Consider the following 18,595-nt stretch of genomic DNA (forward strand, 5'->3'; position numbering starts at 1 on the left):
CATTCATGTTTGTTATTCTTGTTGACAACTGATGATGAAGTGACTGAGAAGTCCCATTGTTGTTAGACTAGAAAGCAAGACTCCCCTCTGTGATGTCAAAGTTGAAAGTGTTTGAGGTATATAATGACAAATCTCTAAGCAAATAACTTTATACAGTTTGGTTGTTAGCAATCCAGCAGTGGTCTTAAAGGGCTCCAATACATATTATATCAGTGCAGTCCTGAGAAATATAAATAAATAAATATGTAATTAAGTCTTTGTCAAACTATAGTAACTATAGTACTATAGGACTTAACTATTTGCTTTTAAATGTGCCTTCCAAAATGAGAGAGAGAGGGAGAGATGACAAATAGCTAGTCTACATGTAAAGTACATATAATAACACACATCCTTGGGTGAAACATCATCTCATCATAGAGGCAGTGTGTGTTCAAAGCCATTTCAGCACCACATATGATACTTCAGACCCCAACAAATACATCGCACCTCATGGAACACTTTCACACCACCCATATTTCCATCAAAACAATGCTTTTCCCACCCTGATATTGTGATGGTCTCAAGTTTGATGGTATTCTGTTTCCGTAAGCCACAGTCAACCATACACCCAAAGGAGCCATCAAAAAGAGCCCATACAATTGGCAATATAATCCTGCAGGACACATAGCTTTGTCATGTACTAGGTCAATCTCTGTTGCATTGTGGGATCGAAGTCTTATTGGCTAGTCCCAGATTGGAAGTGGGACATGGTTTCATTATAAAAGTCAACAACAAGGTGTGTGGATAACCAGTCAATGAACATTTGAGGAGTGTGAAAGCATCAACCATCTTCAAGTAAGTATTACTGACATGAGCCTTTCTAAGGAAAAATACAACCTCAGTTATCTTGCATATTCTGTTCTAGGCATAATATCAAATACAAGCTTTTATTGTCAATGCATTTTTTAGCAGCAACAGGCCCTGGGCCACTTCAAATGACTGAACCCAGGGAAGAACCGGAGCACACAGATAGCTTTTTTGAGTGTTTAATAGATGCAAATGAAAAAAGTTATTTGTGTTCTCTGGTCCTTCCCTAGGTTCAGTCATTTGAAGAGGCCCAGCTCCTGTTGCTGATTCTGTGGACCTGTTCTGTGAGGGGCTAGAGTGCAGGTGATACCCTCTCTAGGATTTCTTACATGTCTTAATAATTGAATTGGTAACACACACACATCTTAAAAAATGATAACGAAAAAATGATGAAAGATTTGTTTGCTGCTTCTCTTTCTTGCTTGTTTGAACTATGCATATTGTACATACATGTTTCTGTTACAGGGCTTGCTAACATGGGTCACTGCCTTCAAACAACAATTCTGCTCCTGTTGGTCTTAACTATCAGAGGTATGGAGGCACTTTTCTCTCTATGTATGTATGCTATTCAGTCTGATATGTCCTGTACCTGCCATAGTCTCATGCTATAAAGATGGTATGGGATACTGAAGCCCCAATCAAATTTGGGCAGCCGTGGCCTACTGGTTAGCGCTTCGGACTTGTAACCGGAGGGTTGCCGGTTCGAACCCCGACCAGTAGGCATGGCTGAAGTGCCCTTGAGCAAGGCACCTTGCCCCTCACTGCTCCCCGAGCGCCGCTGTTGTTGCAGGCAGCTCACTGCGCCGGGATTAGTGTGTGCTTCTGTTCACTGTGTGCTTAGTGTGTTTCACTAATTCACGGATTGGAATAAATGCAGAGACCAAATTTCCCTCACAGAATCAAAAGAGTATGTATACTTATACTTATACAATCTGCAACTCACCATCTGCCGAGTCAGCACTTGTCTACCATGCTCTTCAGCTGTGGCCAGCTTTGGGTAGTTCAGCACTGGCACACCTGCTGCTTCTCATGAAAGGTTTTCTCAGGCAGTTGAGTTGAATCAAGATGCTCAGTGATTGTATACTGGCAATCAATGACTAGAAGTAGAGACAGAAAATGAACTGGGATTAAAGCCACCGAGATGAGAATGGGAACAGAGGCAGCACTGGAAAAGAAACACAGATGAGGGGTGGTGTGTGTGGAAATGACTCTTGCAATGCGAGCGACCACTGGAAGATGAAGAGATTGAAATGTGGCTTGTGGAACATGCATTGGGGTCTTTGCAAACTGTATTGTTTAAAAAAAGGTCTCGCAAAATGTTTCAGCTTTCATTTTTGTTCTTCATGACAAAAACTTCCTCAGCACAAAAGAGTGTGGACCTGACACACCTGTATCCGCTAGTTTGTAGGATATGATTTCTCCCACGGGGACATGGTTTCTGGGGCACTGCCACATGCCTTTATTATACTCCTGCTACAAGAAAATGTGGTAATGGTAATGTTATCACACAGACATATGTTTAGCTGTCACCTAATTGATTAAGCAAAGCTCTGACACAGCATGCTGATAAACAGACATTTTTTCTCATTGTCTACACTCTCTTGATGGCTATGACATACAGACACACTTGAGCAAAGGATCATTGGAGGTCAAGAGGTGGAGCCATACTCTATCAAATACCAGGCCTCCATCCAGCACAACCGCAACCACTACTGTGGAGGAACACTAATCGCAGCCCAGTGGGTGGTGTCTGCTGCCCACTGCTGGAGACCGTAAGCACTGCGCCAATGTCCTATTGTTTGGCACTGTATATTGTCTGATTGAGTAAGTCATGAACAATTCAATTAGCGCTAACTGTGGAATAAGAATTCAGTAAACATGAGGCATATAACTAAAGCTTGAACAGCTTCATGAATGAATACACTGCTTTATGGGAACAATCCAAAAAGCACTACAGAAAATGTGTTCTCAACTTACTCAAACTGCTTTTTACCTCTTCAGGAGTTCACTCATTCAGGTGGTTTTAAGTGAGCACAGCCTTGCCAGTGAGGAGGGTTTTGAGCAAGTCTTCGATGTTGAGAAAATCTTTGTGCACTACAACTACAACTACAGGACATTCAACAATGACATCATGCTCATCAAAGTAATGGACTACTATTAAAAACACCACTATTTCAGATTCAGAGTTCACAGTTAGCAGCATATTAATGATTATGGCTAGATTAAGACCATAGTGTACAATGGAGGACAGTGATATGGTACAGTGGCTTCACCCTCTTGTGTTTCTGTCCAGCTGAGCACACCTGCCCAGCTCAATGCCAACGTGCAGCCGGCCTATGTGCCCACTGAGAGTGACCCAGAGATGACGGGAAGTACCATCTGCACTGTGAGTGGCTGGGGAGTCACACGGATCTATAGCTACTACCTGTCTCCAGTCCTGCGCGCGGTGGACATCAACATCATGCCCAACTGCTACTACTACTACTGGAGGATCACAGACAACATGATCTGCGCCGGCTCACCCTTTGGTGGGAAGGATTCCTGCCAGGTGAGTAAACCATTGGACTTTTTGTCACATCCATAACGCCAGAAAATGCTCAAATTTCATGTAATCATTCATATCATACCATACCATCACATTTTATTGGCGTTATGGATGTTACAAAAAACGTAATTTTCCATGGAATGGCCCCATTAGCAAAAAGCCACGCCTGTATTTAGGGTTGTAGATGATTGACTCATATATGACCTGACTCACATCATCTGATAGGTAAGGATTTCCCGAAATGGAAATGTACACAAAAAGTGAATGAATGTACCGTAAATGTGACATTTAATCAGAGCTCCTCAAATCTGTCTAACGGTTTCTGCCAGATGAGAGAAAAGAATACTATTTTCATTGAACAAGTTGCTAAATCTCCCCCCCCCATCTGTCTCACAGGGTGACTCAGGAGGACCTCTCGTCTGCGATGGGAGATTTGAAGGCATTGTGTCCTGGGGTATCGGCTGTGCCAACCCCTATTTCCCCGGGGTTTACACAAGAGTGAGGAATTATGCCAGGTGGATTGACTGGGTTATGAATAATAATTCATAAGAAATTAAAATCTCTTCAGAAATGGGTGTCAATGTGAGAGACCAAAACAGATGCAGATGATAATATATAACATCACAAGCTCTAATGTTTTACAGATGATTCAGGGCCAAGCTTTTCCTGTGTGAAAATAGAACAAATAGCCTACTTCTATAGTCTTTTCTTCATCAGATGTGCTGATCAAAAGTGGTGATAAGAGAAGAGACTGATGTTAGGCTCAAAGGGCAAATCAAAAGGGTACGCTCTCAAATTTGAAGCCACCTGCATGCATGTATGTGAATGAGAGAAGCGGGCTGTAACTCATTGTCTCATTAACTCTGTCCCAGCTGACAAGTCGGGAACAACAAGCTGGTTTTACTTAAACTTTCAAAAACTCACTTGCCCTATCCCGAGTAGTCTGGACAGGAGCCCTCGTGAAGAGATTGAAATATTATTTTCCTTTCTCTCTGGGCAGCACTTCAACTGTAACACCATTTGTATTGGTTTAATTTTGCAGTATTTCATTAATACAACACAAATAAAAAGATATGTGAAACTCCACAATCCACAAAGTCTTTGAAGAGTGTACAGCAACCATGACGTTTGAGAAAGTGGCAGATCCTGTTCCGTTGCATTGTTTTGTTCAATCTGCAGGCCATAGATTTTGGTGATAAGCTTTAAAGTTGGATTTTTGTTATTCTATTTATTATATTATATACAAGCAAGACACCTAGAGAACCCAAATGAACAGGAAACAGCCCGTCAGGAACTTCCTTCTGCTTAGTTTCTTTCTTCATATTGTTTTTTCTGTTTCTTCTTGTGAAAGTAGTGAAAGTGTGTTTATAGTCAAATGGATGATAGACATGTTGCATCTATCTGAAAATCTGTGTTCTTCAACATTTTAAATAAAAGTTTTAAAAGAGCCACAACATGTGAATTCTGGGTTTTGAGTTTGTGTTTCTTTTGTATTGCAAAACTGTGTGCTATGTGTGAGTATTTCTCAGGAAATGCATCACTGCCCATGCATTTACTCATTTGCAGCTAGGTCCCCCCCCCTATTCAAATGTTGATGTAGGGCCCTGGCAGTCAGAGGCTCTTTAACACAAGTTATGCATAGTGCTATTCTGTCACAGGATGTTACAGAGTGTTAATATGGAAAGCCTGAATGGCAAAGAGAAGGTCAATGGGACAAAGTCAGTGGTTGATGTAGATGACAACATCATTGGGGAGCTTATTTCCAAATCACAGAAAGCTAAAGATTTTGCGTACTGTCCGTACAGCAAGTTCAGAGTGGGAGCAGCAGTTTTAACTCCAAATGGAAAGATCTTTACAGGTGAGATGGTGAATATTGGTTTGCTTTTATTTGATTACAGGGCTCCTGTGAAAACTGTACGAGGAAACCAGTAGTTACACTTTTTATAAAATACCAAAAGTCTTCTAGGCTCCATGGATGGAAAAGTTGTCGGTTCAATTCCCGGCTTCCACTATTGTGCCCTTGAGCAAGGCACTTAACCCCAAGTTGCTCCGGGGACAATGTGATCCCTTGTAATATAGCTGACATATGTAAGTCACTTTGCAGAAGTGTCTGCTAAATGTAATGTAATGTAATGCTAAAGACTACTGTACATTTAGAGGGAAATCATCCAATAAAACCTGTTTATAGCTGGGTCATCAGTTATATATTCTGTTTGTGAACTGATTACATTTTTGCAATCTACAGATTTAATGTGAGAATTAACATTCACTCAAAACAGATTATTTGAATATTTTAATCTAATATAAGGTCTAATTAATGCAAATGATACAACGATTCAACTAGCGACGAAGAGAGGGCCCATTGTGTGTCTGTATACAAAGATGTTTCTGTCATTCTGACATTTATACCTTTTTGACCTCAATACACATTTCACAAAATGACAACAAAGAAGCCTCTTACACTCTTATATTGTGTATGGATACAAGAGTCCATTGTTTTTTTATGACACCAAGATGAACTAACCGATTTTTACAACCTAATTTAACTTACTAAAATGGAAATTCTCATTTGTATTCAGGTTGCAATGTGGAGAATGCGTGTTACACCCTAGGAATTTGTGCCGAAAAGACTGCCATCTCAAAGGCCGTCTCAGAGGGGTATAGAGATTTCACGGCCATTGCAATTGCCAGGTGATACAAGTCTGAGATTCACACAGTTACAAATTTAATAGGTCACAATGTGGCAATGCACGACAGATGGAGTGGAATTCCCAAAATGTGACATTGTCAAAAAACACTGTTTCTAAATTGTTGAAATAAGTAATAAATTGTCTTTACAGTGATCTCAATGAACAAGTAATTTCACCATGCGGCGGGTGCAGGCAGTTCATGAGAGAGGTCAGTACTGTAATGTGTCTTCATAGCCACTGGTTTGTTTCAGGGTTTCAACATATATTTACTCATGCAACTCTCAGACTAACCCTATAGTATGTATTACCACAATGAGCACCACATCTTTAAACAAACATTTCTGTTTGCTCAATAACTAATTGTTAATATTTTGAGTCACTCTACTTCACTTAATTTACTCCTAAATGATTCCACTGACGTAGAGCAAAACCAATTCAGCTGCTACACTTTTGTGTTTCAGTTTGGTGCCCATTGGGACGTCTACATGACAAAGCCTGATGGATCCTACTGTCAAATAAGTGTTGAAGAGCTCCTTCCTGTGTCATTTGGGCCTTCTGACCTGAAAGGGAAAAAGTGTGAAGCCTCTTGAAATTATTCAGAATTGCAGATATATGGACTTTATTTTGAACTTGCCTTTGACTATGGGCAAGTCTGAGAGCATATTTGAATTTGCTCTGGCAGATCTGATGAGGACCCTCCCATTCAAGCCAATTTCTGAATCACCAAAAACCCAGGAACCAACTGTTTATTCTGTATGAGACAGCTTTAGATGACAGACACAGGTACAGCTCTCACAACACAGTCACTGAATGCGCTGATTGTGTCAGTATCAACTAGATGTACCGCATAGCGGTACAAAATATGACCGCCGCTCAGTCCTGTACATCCGTTCCGCGAAAATAAATCACACTTCAATTTGTCTCCATATTTTACTCCATCCCCCACTCTTGAAACTTTTGTGTATGCTTGTTTGGCATGCCTGAGTGTGTGTGTGCGGCTGCACAGAAAGTACCCTACTGGTGCTGAAAAGGTGAATAGATTGTAGAATAGCCAAAGAAGATGTAGAATTGTTATAAAACCTTTAAAATCTCTAAACAATCACAAGTAGGGCAGTTCATCACAGTTCATCCATTGCAACTGGATTGATGAAAGGTCACTTACACCTGTAGGCTACATTGTATTTGGGAAAAGCAAAAGGTATCAGCATAATGTTATTTATTTATTTATTTTTTATGTATTTTTAAACAAAAACATCTCTGTCAGTTCCATGCCGTTTTCAACAGCTATCAAAACAAAGGTCATTTTAGATGGATGGATTTTTTGTGAATGTTTCTTCTTCTACATAAGATTTTTTAGTCATCTTTAGTTCATGTAATCCTTTATTGTCAATGCACAAATTAAGTAACAGTAGTCTGAAACGTTATTGTTAATGCACAAATTAAGTAACAGTAGCCTAGTCTGAAAACGAAATGCTGTTTTACATCTAACCAGTGGTGCAAATAACTGACATGTCCAAATGGGCCTTGATGAAATGCGCAGCTAGACTGTTCATACACATTTTAACAGGGCCAAAGTTGAAGAGCTTTTGTCCGTTATTGTTAGTGCAAATATAGGCTGATTCATGTTCCCCTTGCATTGTTTAACTGAGGTCCATGGCTAGTCTGGCTTTCATCAGACCAAGCTCAATCTTTTTAAGAAATCAAAAAATAAATAGCAGGCAGATCAGGCTGGTTCACCCAGCCTAGTCCATAGGCACCGATATTGTTTAATTTTCGATTGAGATATACACGCTCTGGCTATTCTAAATGCAAAAATGCATCAGGGAGTTATGACAAAACGGTAACTAACAAACTAGATCCTAATAGAAAGCTGTTAGCTTCCCTAAGCTACAGGTAGGATTATAAGGTATTGTCAATAGGCTATTCTGGCGACACAAATAAAATCTCCTTTGGAAACCAATGGCTTACGCCTTACAGTATCAAGCGGACTTAAACTGTGATATCATGGGCGAAAAGTTGTAATAACATTCACGCAGCTCCATGAGTCAAAGGAAAGCATGAATGAAGTAGCCACTTCTAAATGGGACCCACTACACAGTAGCTTAAGGTGTTTTGCTAAAGCAGCCATAATGAAATGAAGGTGTCATTGTTTGGATACTTCACACACACGTGCTTTTTAATTTCACAGACTACAACTACCAAGCTGTAATCAAAGCACATCGATTCCCCTCTCACACCCTGCACGACTTAAAACAAAATAAACAGGCGCCTCAGTCTCACCAGATGTATAGGCAAAACTGTATCAGACCCGGTGTAACGTTGGTAAAATCTTCCATTGCACAGAATGATTTTGTAGCACGTGCAATAAATGACAGTCGAAAGATACAAACAGTGCTGCTATACATTTGCTTGGTATAACCGCATTTATAGTTTTCTACAAAATGCAATAAATCAAATGCCTCCATCACTCAACCAACGCTTAACGGTAACATTACCTAGGTCCTTATTGATATTACAAGATTAACGTACCTGCAGTAAAACCAAGCATGTCCGATAAACATCCTCAGATTTATTTCGGCTTCAAGAAGAAATGGGAATTACACTTCATGTGAACATCGTCCCTATCCTTATTAGATGTTACGCTGCGGTGAAATTGCAGTCCTTGTATGAAGCGTCCATTGTTTTTTTTCCAACCCACTTTTAACTTCCAACAAAATTACGCCTCACTGCAACGATACTTCTCGCCAATACTGAAAATGCAGCCATGATGATGATGATGAATATTTATTTTGGCTTTCTTTTAATCCTACTGATTTTCATTTTTTACGGGGGCAAATCACAAATGAGTGATTATGAGCCAGGTTGATGTGGGCCCTTGAGACCAACATACCATAAAAGATTCACAGAGAACTGTGTCTGCCCTACCCTCCTTTAGGGGGTCCAGTCCAGCGGGGGGGCTGCAGATGAAAACGAAAAATGACGGTTCCATGCTATCCATGTGGGGGTACATGCCCACCAAGTTTTGTGTACCCCGGTCTTTCAGTGTCCCGGGAATCCTTGTTGGTGTATGTCACTGAATGTACACATAAATTATTTTATTGTAAGGCCCCCCATGAACGAAAGTACACAAAACTTGGCATGCATTCGGAGGGTGTCATAATGATCCTACACTTTTAATTTCGTGCAGTTTTGACCTTGTCAGCCAGAGATATTGAGATGAAAACACCTAATTTTTTGCTTTTTCATTTTTAACTAGGTGGCGCTATACATGAAATAAGTGGTAATGGGATGAGTTGACATGCCCCTTAAGACCAACATACAAAAAAAAAGTGGACCTCCCTAGGCCCTACGGTTCTCGAGATATTCACAGAAAACTGTCTCCGGCCACCTACAGGCCAGTTGGTGTATAGTAACATAAATTAATTTATTGTGTGGCCCCCCATGAACAAAATTCCACGAAACTTGGCGTGCATTCAGAAGGTGTCAAAATGATCCTACACTTCCAATTTCGTGCAGTTTTGACTATGTTAGGTCACAGATACCTACAATTACAACACCTCATTTTTACTTTTTTGTGTTTAACTAGGTGGCGCTATACATGAAATTAGTGGTTATGGAATGGGTTGACATGGCCCCTTGAGATCAACATACAAAAAAAAAAAGGTGGTCCTCCCTAAACCTTACGGTTCTCGAGATATTCACAGAAAACTGTGTCTGCCCTACCCTCCTTTCGGGGTGCAGTCCAGCGTGGGGCTACAGATCAAAACGAAAAAAGCGATGGTTCCATGCTATCCATATGGGGTTACATGCCCACCAAGTTTTGTCTACCCCCGTCTTTCAGTGTCCGGGGAATCATTGACGGAAATTTGGACATCGCGAAAAAAAAAAAAAAAAAAAAAATCTGACTAAACCTATATGACCGCCGCTATACTCTTGGTCATAAATAACGCATATATTTTCTTTGAAATTTAGTAACTGCATTAAAAACCTTCATTTACAACAAATATGTGTTTACTGTACTTCAAAAGGATTTGGTGTTTAATATACCAACTTAAGTTTAACATTACCACTAGTTGGGCCCCATGGAAATCAAAAGTGAACTGTGTCTAGACCAATTCTCTTTAATTTGGTGTCAGCAGGCTACAAATGAATGACTCCTAGACTAAATATTGTGATGTTATGAGATTAGTTCCCCCTAAAACCTTGGTGTTTATAGGATTTAGTTTATCCTAAATCCATCCAATGAAAAATTACTTTGGTAAATTGGTAATTGCTCAGTAACCCAAACTCGGAAAACCCATAGGCAATTTAGTCAAAATGATATCAAAACCATCTAAAATAAATCTATAATTATTTGTGGGCATTAGTGTATCAGTTTAGGCTTATCCGTCATATTTTAAGTTAACCCTGAATTGAAACTTATTGCAGAATGTGTGGCAATGGCCTTCAACTCAAGCAGCTTACGACATTTCCACAGAAATATGATGGAACATGAGATGTTTATTATTATTATTATTATTATTTATTTTATATCTTTAAAAAATGTTTTGTTATACGTTCCAAAGGGCCTCTTACTCTTTCATTTGTTCTAATTAGGTGAGAAGGTGCAACCCCTTTCATTAGGTTATTCATTGTTCTATTTTAATATAATAAATTTCAGCCTACAGGTTCCATATTATTATTAACTTAATTAGGCTGCCTAACCTAATTAGGCTTTGCTGTTTATATGTGTGTTGGAAAGGATTGAAAAAAGGGCTACATGTTTGCTAATATAATTCCCTGCAGCCTATAAATAGAGACATCAACGCTTAATTGTTTGCAACTCACATTATACTGACTTTGCACACATTCACTCCTCAGCACTCTCAAACATTTCCCAACTCTGAATTTCTCTCATTTGCAGTAGACAATTACTAGTATGTGGGATCCAGATAGGATAGGATTGAGGAGAAGCAAGCAGATTGGACTGACCTGGAACTCAAGTGTAAATGGCTGGATCTAACCCCCATGGATATAACATTAATATGGCATTGGACTGTTGGCTGGTGAAATGTTCATTACCAACGGACTTATCATGCTGTATGGTGCTGTGCATTGATTTTGTGCCCAAGATCCACAGTTACCGTGTGCCAGGAATTCTAGCCAGTGAGCATACTGTGCATAAGTTATATGTTTTTAAGTCTCTTGTTCATTTGTTGTGTTTATTTCACTGGTAAAGGTTAGAGGTAGTGTGCTGTTCTGGGCATAGGCTGTTGAGCCTATTTGAATTCAGCAATCAATTAATTTCACAAATCACAAAACCAGAGTTTGTGTGTCCACTATATCTGCACACCAGTTCATCTATTTTGTTTTTCTTATGTGAACATTTCATAATGGATGAACAGTAGCCTATATTTGCTTAAATAAATGTTTATATTAGGCTAGTTTTCATGATTGCTTAAATGAGTTCAAATAAAATATACATCAAAAACATTTTGTGTAAAATTACAGTAGCTTAATAGGTTGCTGTTATTGCAGTATTGCGATCTGATCAGTCAGTATAAGTGAGAAAAAGAAGGTTCATTTAGGTTTATTGTGATGCTTGAATATCATTTATACTATACTATAGATATGTTATACTATACTGTAGATATGCTACATCATTTATACTACACTATAGATATGTTGTGGCAACCCCCAGGAGCAATGTCCAGTGAGGCACAGTCGTGTACACATGAAGTGATTTGTTCAGCCCTGTGGCTGGTCAGTAGCTCTGCTCTACTATAACAGTCTCATTGTGAATGCAGGTTTTGTCAGGTTTGTGTTTTTGTGTTTTTTGTTGTCTTTAATACAGGCCTTTATAGACACACACACACACACACACACACACACACACACAAACATCCTCACACACAGAAAGGTTGCAGTAGATAATAATATTTATTTGATAATGAATATTAATGATGATTATGGTAATGTACCAGCTGTCGCCAGCTTTTTGTCTCTTCACAATAATGTAGGATGGATTTGCACAGTAGGAGCTGCAGTGTTGTAGGATAGATTTGCATAGTAGGAGCTTCAGTGATGTTTGCATAGTAGGAGTTGCAGTGATGTAGGATGGATTTGCATAGTAGGAGTTGCAGTGATGTAGGATGGATTTGGCAGGGTCTTCTTCCAGATCTGTGGGATAAACTGTAGGACGTTGTATTCATTAATTGGTGTTCAGAATTAAGAGTTGTTATAGCTGTACTATCAAAAAGCCAGACCATAACACTATATGTTACAACAACTAAGTTGTCAGTGGAAGTGTACCTGGAATAATTGGCAACTTTTACTTCCAGTTAAGGATGGACATTCTGTAGAGGTCAGGACTGTCTTGTCTTGGGGCAGTCGTGGCCTACTGGTTAGCGCTTCGGACTTGTAACCGGAGGGCCCCGACCAGTAGGAATGTCTGAAGTACTCTTGAGCAAGGCTCCTAAGCAGGCAGCTCACTGCGTTGGGAATAGTGTGTGGCTCACTGTGTGCTGAGTGTGTTTCAGTAATTCACGGATTGGGATTAATGCAGAGACCAAATTTCCCTCATGGGATCAAAAGAGTATATATGCTTACTTATACTTATACTTGTTGGGCATTCCTTGTCACATTTGGCTGTAGGCCGCAACCCAGCCTGTTTGAAAAGTTTTGAAAAAGGTTAACTTTGGGTATCTGGTTCATGCTCATGCCCGTATCTACCATTGAGGACACAGAGGTCATGTCCTAGGTACTTTGGTTCAGGTTTCGTTTCATTTAGGCTATTAAGTGAAAATAGAACTGAGTCAAACATGACTGCAAACTTAGCATCATGTGACACATAGTTGCATTTCTCAAAACGAGAGCACAGTAATGTGGAAATGGCGGAGTTTGAAGTACAGAATTAGACTACCAGTATGATGCAACTGGAAACAGTTACCAGTAGACCTAAGCTTTGAAGTAGCGGAATTACCAATATGGTGCAATTGAAAAACTGTGATCAATGTATATGGGTCTATAGGTAGCCTATAGTAGACTAGGCCCTATTGGCCACGTTTCTACAGATTCTTTAGTTCTTGGTCCTCTGTCGTTGTTCTCTGTTGTCTGATTCGGGTCTTTGATGGTGGTGAAGAAGGCTGTCATGGCTTCCATGAAGCCCCTACGCTCTGTTCTTACCTCTTCTCTCACCTCCATCTTCAGCCAGTTGAATTGGCATTTAAGTGAGTCTAAAGCTGTCTTTTTGATTCTGTCTTTTTGCATTTGCATTTGCATTTGTTATATTTCATAGCTTACCAATAATTTCAGTGTTACATTATTAAGTCAATATGTTTTTTTAAATATGTGAAGAGAGCCATCAGAGCGATCACCCCTTCACAATCCCCTCATATGCTGTTACCAGCTATGTGCGCAAGGGAGCATGTGTGTGTCACTCTGGTTATGGCACTCCATGTGGTCCATGTCCTCTTCGTTTGCATGAGACTGATAGCGTTCTGCTCATATTTCACTGGGTCTGTGGTCCGGCTATAGTGCGGACTGAGACCGGCTCTGTGCAGACTGCTCAGCCTCTTTTCTCCTCGCCTATTATTATCTAATCCACACACATACACACACACATACATACACACACACACACACACACACACACACACACACACACACACACGGTCTCTCTCTCTCTCTCTCTCTCTCACACACACACACACACACGCACAGCTCAGCTTACAGTCCAAATAGTATTGGAGAAGCTACAAACCATGATGGTGTGTGTGTGTGTATGAGAATGCAAGACTTTTTATGTGAAGTTGCGTGTGCGTTTGTGCATGCATGTGTGTGTGTGTGTGTGTGTGTGTGTGTGTGTGAGTGTGAGAGAGAGAGAGAGAGAAAGAGAGTGTGTGCACTTGGCACAGTGCACCCTACAAGGGGGAGAGTGGGGAGGACTGACATTTTTTTTTACATTTTTCCACTCCAGACATAATTTCACGGCATTTCTTACTTCCAGTAACTATATGCATGTGACAATAAACTTCCTTGTAACTCTATGTTCACCTATTCTATCTAATTCAGTGACTTTTATTTTGACAGAGCTAAAATTGGGTTTGACGTGTGACGTTACTAGTGTCCACGGTAGGCCTATTTCACGTAAACAGTGCCCTTGTCTTGATTGAGAAGCAGGACAAGGAATGCTATGTAGGGCATAGCCCGAGTAAAAACGACTAATTTTTCTTTAAATATCGATTATTTTACTATTTAGTGGAAAAACATGTCGGTTAAACATGCTGTTAGTCGGGGCATGGAACTGGGACGGTCGGTCTTCCAGCTAGGGCTTCTGAAACCAGCTGCCCGACTTGCGGCGAAGTTCCGAGGTGAGCGCCTGAGGGTCGGCCAACCGTCCCGCACCGTTCAGCCTCAGACTTTTCTGCCTGCTCGCTACCGATATTATCGTATGTCTTTGAGTGGTTTAGCAGCGCAGTTGCAGTCCGGTGGTTTCAGAAGGTTAGTTGGAGGCTCACCCAGAAACAGGGTTGTGTTTTTAGCTTTCGGTGTCGGTCTTGGATTGATCGAACAGCAGTTTGAGGATGACAGGAAGAGTGTCGCAGCATGTCAACAAATACAGGTGGGTTGGTTGGTTGGCCTGACAGAAAAATGTGGCTAGGCTAACTTATATAATAAAAACACAATGAAAGCGCTGTATGTGGTGGGCAATTTTATAATGTACAGACTATAAAATGAGCCAATCCTTTATATTGATTTAAGTTATCATCATCATCTTATTCAGGCAATGTTCAAGAAGAAGAAGTTTGAGACGCCACTGAAGTCTTTTGTGTCTGGGTATAAACTGGAAGATTATGTTATCGGGAAGCAAATTGGTAAAGGGTGTAATGCTGCTGTTTATGAGGCAGCAGCACCATTCGCAGTCCCCAGAGAAAGTGAGAAATGCTCCTTGGTGGAATTGAAGTCTAACTCCAATGAACAGTCTGCATCTCCTCAGTTTCCTTACCCAACAATATACCCTCTTGCCGTGAAAATGATGTGGAACATGGGGGTAGGCCTACATAATTTTTATCCATACTTTGAAGGACCCTTGCCCAAGTATCTAATTTTTCCATTTTTCTCTCATTTATCGTCATTTTAAATAATTGTCTTTCCCTTGCAGGCCGGCTCCTCCAGTGAGGCTATCCTGAACTCCATGTCTCAGGAGCTGGTCCCTGCAACTCCCCATGCTCTCAAGCAGGAGGGAGAGCTCAGTCTCAATGGGTTGGTGTTATAATATAATACAAATATAATATATAATAAATATAATATAATAAAATATAATTCCACAAAAATCTACCAGCCCCCCTTGATGTGTTTAGTTATTGATCAGCTTTGTTTGCTTTTCCATGCAGGCATTTTGGGTGGGTGCCAAAAACTGTTCCTGCACACCCCAATGTGATCAGAGTGTACAGAGCATTCACAGCAGACGTGCCACTGCTGCCTGGGGCTGTGGAGGAGTACCCAGATGTGCTGCCCACCAGGCTCAACCCCATGGGCGTGGGGAACAACCGTACTCTATTCCTGGTCATGAAAAAGTAAGCACTCTTTCCCATGACACATTGTGATGCTGTTTACCTCTAACAAGCAGCTGTTGGTTGTCAGGCTGTCAAATATTGATCATGACAGTGGCAAAGCACAAGTGATTATAAATGGGCTTGCTGCATTTCTCCTGTCCTGTCTCACCTTGTTAAAATCAAGCTTTTTTGTTTGGTGAGACTACAGCTAAATCAGCATGCTGCTCTCAGCTCCTTAATGCCACCAGTCACCAATTTTCCAGTTGGACCATAACAATCAATTGAAAATTGTTTGATTTTGTCTTCATAACCAGTGTATTACTTGATACAAGTGAGTAAACACTCACTTTCAACTCCAGTCATGTGTAAACTTCATGGTGGTATCCCTTGACCTTCTCTAGTTACCCATGCACTCTGCGTCAGTACCTACATGTCTGCACGCCAGCCAGAAAGGATGGCACCCTCATGGCCTTGCAGCTGCTGGAAGGAGTGGATCACCTGTGTAGACAGGGCATTGCCCACAGAGATCTGAAATCAGACAACATTCTCTTGGAGTTTGATTCAGGTCAGCACAATGCCTTCAGCTTTTTCTATAATTTCAACCCAAAAACATTCCATTCCAAGGCTTTTTTGGGGGATGTGATGTGGAGTTTACTTTTATCATGTTTATATTGCAGGTGGTTGCCCTCGTCTTGTGATCACAGACTTTGGCTGCTGCTTGGCAGATAAGAGCTGTGGTCTTGAACTCCCCTATAACGGCCGCTGGGTAAGCAGAGGAGGGAACGCATGCTTGATGGCACCAGAGGTACTGTAACACTCACATGTAAACCACGTTGTTTCTTTCCTTCTAGTCTCCCGCAAATGTGTTCAGGACAGTGTTGCATAACAGTCATCTGAACTGGAAGAACATGCTTGTGTTAAGAAAGGTGATATTTTAATTGTAGGTGGCCACGGCAACTCCTGGACCCGGTGTTGTCATTGACTACAGCAAAGCAGATGCATGGGCAGTTGGTTCCATTTGCTATGAAATTTTCGGCGAGCCGAATCCATTCTATTGTCCACATGGCCTGGAAGGGCGCAGCTATCAAGAGACACAGCTTCCTACACTACCTACAAACACACCAGCAGACGTGCAGTTGGTGGTTCGCCTGCTCCTGCGCAGAAACCCCAAAAAGGCAAGTGTCCCACACAGCTAACAGTGAAGGCAGGCAGGTGACCCACACAGCTAACATTGAAGGCAGGCAGGTATCCCACACAGCTAACAGTGAAGGAAGGCAGGTGACCCACACAGCTAACAGTGAAGGCAGGTGACCCACACAGCTAACAGTGAAGGCAGGTATCCCACACAGCTAACAGTGAAGGCAGGCAGGTGACCCACACAGTTAACAGTGAAGGCAGGCAGGTGACCCACACAGCTAACAGTGAAGGAAGGCAGGTATCCCACACAGCTAACAGTGAAGAAAGGCAGGCAGGTGACCCACACAGCTAACAAGGAAGGTAGGTGACCCACACAGCTAACAGTGAAGGCAGGTGACCCACACAGCTAACAGTGACGGAAGGTTTCACACAGTACATAATGCAAATGTGCTCTTGAAGTTTCAAGTACAACATTATAATTGCTTCTAATCTGATTACTGGTTCTCTATTCTTCCAGAGATGCTCCCTCATAGATAAATGAGCATTCCACATTTCCACCTCTCCTAAAAAATGGAAGGTAGTTAATTTTTGCATCTATTTTTCTCTTGTGTGTTTAGCGTCCGAGTGCCCGGGTGGCAGCCAACATGCTTCACCTCAGCCTGTGGGGGAGACGCGCCCTGGCCACCTTAGACAGAGCCAAGCTAAGTGAGCTAGCCGACTGGTTGCTGTGCCAGTCTGCCTTTGTCCTGCTGAATGGCCGTGGCCCGAGTGGGAGCTCAGTGGAGGCCGACCTACAGAGGTGCTTCCTCTCCAACATCGATCTGGAAGATCTGCGCACGGCCATCGGCTTCCTCGTGTATGGACAGCAGCTCAGCTCTGCCGTCACTCTGTGATTAGGACCCATTTGAGCTGAAGACTTATCCATCATGTAGTAGATATAAGCACAAGTAGAAAATTGTATTTTTCTGCCTGTTTTTGTTTAGGTTGCACTTTATGAACACCTTGCACTTTTCCCTTGTGCCAAGACTAGTAAGGTTTGTGCATGTTCCCGTGTCAACAGCTCAAATCTAAAACTTTAAACATTAAAGGGACACCAGACAACATTTTCGTGTTAATTAATTATCTTCGTAAGTCGGTATATGGTTAAATGACTCATTACAGGGCGAATGAAGACTATCTCGCCCGCCCCTACTGCCTGTAGGAAGAATATCCCACTTGCAAGTTCAGTGTATCGTAACCAGCAGAGGTGGAAAAAGTATGAAAATATTGTACTCAAGTAAAAGTACCAATACTTTGATGAAATATTACTCAAGTACAAGTTAAAATACCGACCTGAAAATGTACTCAAGTAAAAGTAAAAAGTAGTTAATTTAAAATGTACTTTAAGTAAAAGTTACTTAGTTACTTTTTTTTTGGTGTCGTGAAGCCTTACAAACACACATTTCTGCAGAAATAGATGCCCGATAAGTGCCCAAAAAGCGTTGCAATATGGCCGCCGAGTGGAGGTACTTGCCTAAAAGGACTTTGGTCCTAGCTCGAATTGCTGCAGCTAAGGCAGCCATGTTCATGCTCCCAGTGTGTAGCGCTGTAGCTGCAGCAACTCGAGCTAGGTAAAACCGATGTTGAGTTGCAGGGAGTTTTTTTATATTTGGAAACGAGCAGAAGGTTCAGCAGATTAAAGGGCGGCCAAACTAGGGGGAAAGTGGGAAGTATAGGGCCCCAATGGAGGAGAGGGCCCTTGAAAAGTGGAATACGGGGGGCACAACATTTTCACCAGGCATTAGTAATAACTCAGGTAATCCACACAATAAAAATCCAAACAAGTCCATTAGTAGAGTCAT

General features: G+C 41.3%; 3 protein-coding genes across 5 annotated transcripts; all 3 read left to right on the forward strand.

The window, feature by feature from the left end:
• Positions 1-796: 796 nt before the first annotated feature.
• LOC125293313 (trypsin-3) lies at positions 797-4,853 on the forward strand. Of its 2 annotated transcripts, XM_048241177.1 has the most exons (7): positions 812-834; positions 1,077-1,149; positions 1,312-1,377; positions 2,468-2,618; positions 2,848-2,989; positions 3,140-3,394; positions 3,788-4,853. In XM_048241177.1, exons 3-7 carry the CDS (start codon positions 1,323-1,325, stop codon positions 3,938-3,940), a joined length of 756 nt encoding a protein of 251 aa, XP_048097134.1. In that variant the 5' UTR covers positions 812-834; positions 1,077-1,149; positions 1,312-1,322; the 3' UTR covers positions 3,941-4,853. The 2 variants fall into 2 exon arrangements, with proteins under 2 accessions (XP_048097135.1, XP_048097134.1); XM_048241178.1 differs by lacking the exon at positions 1,077-1,149 and having other exon boundaries at positions 797-834.
• Positions 4,854-5,068: 215 nt separating this feature from the next.
• cdaa (cytidine deaminase a) lies at positions 5,069-6,912 on the forward strand. The gene is made up of 4 exons (XM_048241205.1): positions 5,069-5,249; positions 5,971-6,082; positions 6,232-6,289; positions 6,543-6,912. Exons 1-4 carry the CDS (start codon positions 5,069-5,071, stop codon positions 6,669-6,671), a joined length of 480 nt encoding a protein of 159 aa, XP_048097162.1. The 3' UTR covers positions 6,672-6,912.
• A 7,281-nt stretch (positions 6,913-14,193) lies between these two features.
• pink1 (PTEN induced kinase 1) lies at positions 14,194-17,857 on the forward strand. Of its 2 annotated transcripts, none has more exons than XM_048240496.1 (8): positions 14,194-14,683; positions 14,846-15,112; positions 15,224-15,324; positions 15,456-15,638; positions 16,019-16,182; positions 16,295-16,383; positions 16,562-16,792; positions 17,372-17,857. In XM_048240496.1, exons 1-8 carry the CDS (start codon positions 14,330-14,332, stop codon positions 17,645-17,647), a joined length of 1,665 nt encoding a protein of 554 aa, XP_048096453.1. In that variant the 5' UTR covers positions 14,194-14,329; the 3' UTR covers positions 17,648-17,857. The 2 variants fall into 2 exon arrangements, with proteins under 2 accessions (XP_048096453.1, XP_048096452.1); XM_048240495.1 differs by having other exon boundaries at positions 14,195-14,683; positions 16,295-16,422.
• The last annotated feature ends 738 nt before the right edge of the window (positions 17,858-18,595 follow it).

This window comes from Alosa alosa, chromosome 4 (assembly GCF_017589495.1).
Source record: "Alosa alosa isolate M-15738 ecotype Scorff River chromosome 4, AALO_Geno_1.1, whole genome shotgun sequence".
In the NCBI taxonomy this organism is placed as follows: Eukaryota; Metazoa; Chordata; class Actinopteri; order Clupeiformes; family Clupeidae; genus Alosa; species Alosa alosa.

Coding starts and splice junctions, on each gene's coding strand:
- LOC125293313 (XM_048241178.1), top strand. CDS start 1,323: ATGGGTCACTGCCTTCAAACAACAATTCTGCTCCTGTTGGTCTTAACT. Junction 2,619..2,847: donor GCTGCCCACTGCTGGAGACC/GTAAGCACTGCG, acceptor TTACCTCTTCAG/GAGTTCACTCATTCAGGTGG. Junction 2,990..3,139: donor ATGACATCATGCTCATCAAA/GTAATGGACTAC, acceptor GTTTCTGTCCAG/CTGAGCACACCTGCCCAGCT.
- cdaa (XM_048241205.1), top strand. CDS start 5,069: ATGGAAAGCCTGAATGGCAAAGAGAAGGTCAATGGGACAAAGTCAGTG. Junction 5,250..5,970: donor AAATGGAAAGATCTTTACAG/GTGAGATGGTGA, acceptor ATTTGTATTCAG/GTTGCAATGTGGAGAATGCG. Junction 6,083..6,231: donor ACGGCCATTGCAATTGCCAG/GTGATACAAGTC, acceptor TTGTCTTTACAG/TGATCTCAATGAACAAGTAA.
- pink1 (XM_048240495.1), top strand. CDS start 14,330: ATGTCGGTTAAACATGCTGTTAGTCGGGGCATGGAACTGGGACGGTCG. Junction 15,113..15,223: donor AAATGATGTGGAACATGGGG/GTAGGCCTACAT, acceptor TTTCCCTTGCAG/GCCGGCTCCTCCAGTGAGGC. Junction 16,183..16,294: donor TCTCTTGGAGTTTGATTCAG/GTCAGCACAATG, acceptor TTTATATTGCAG/GTGGTTGCCCTCGTCTTGTG.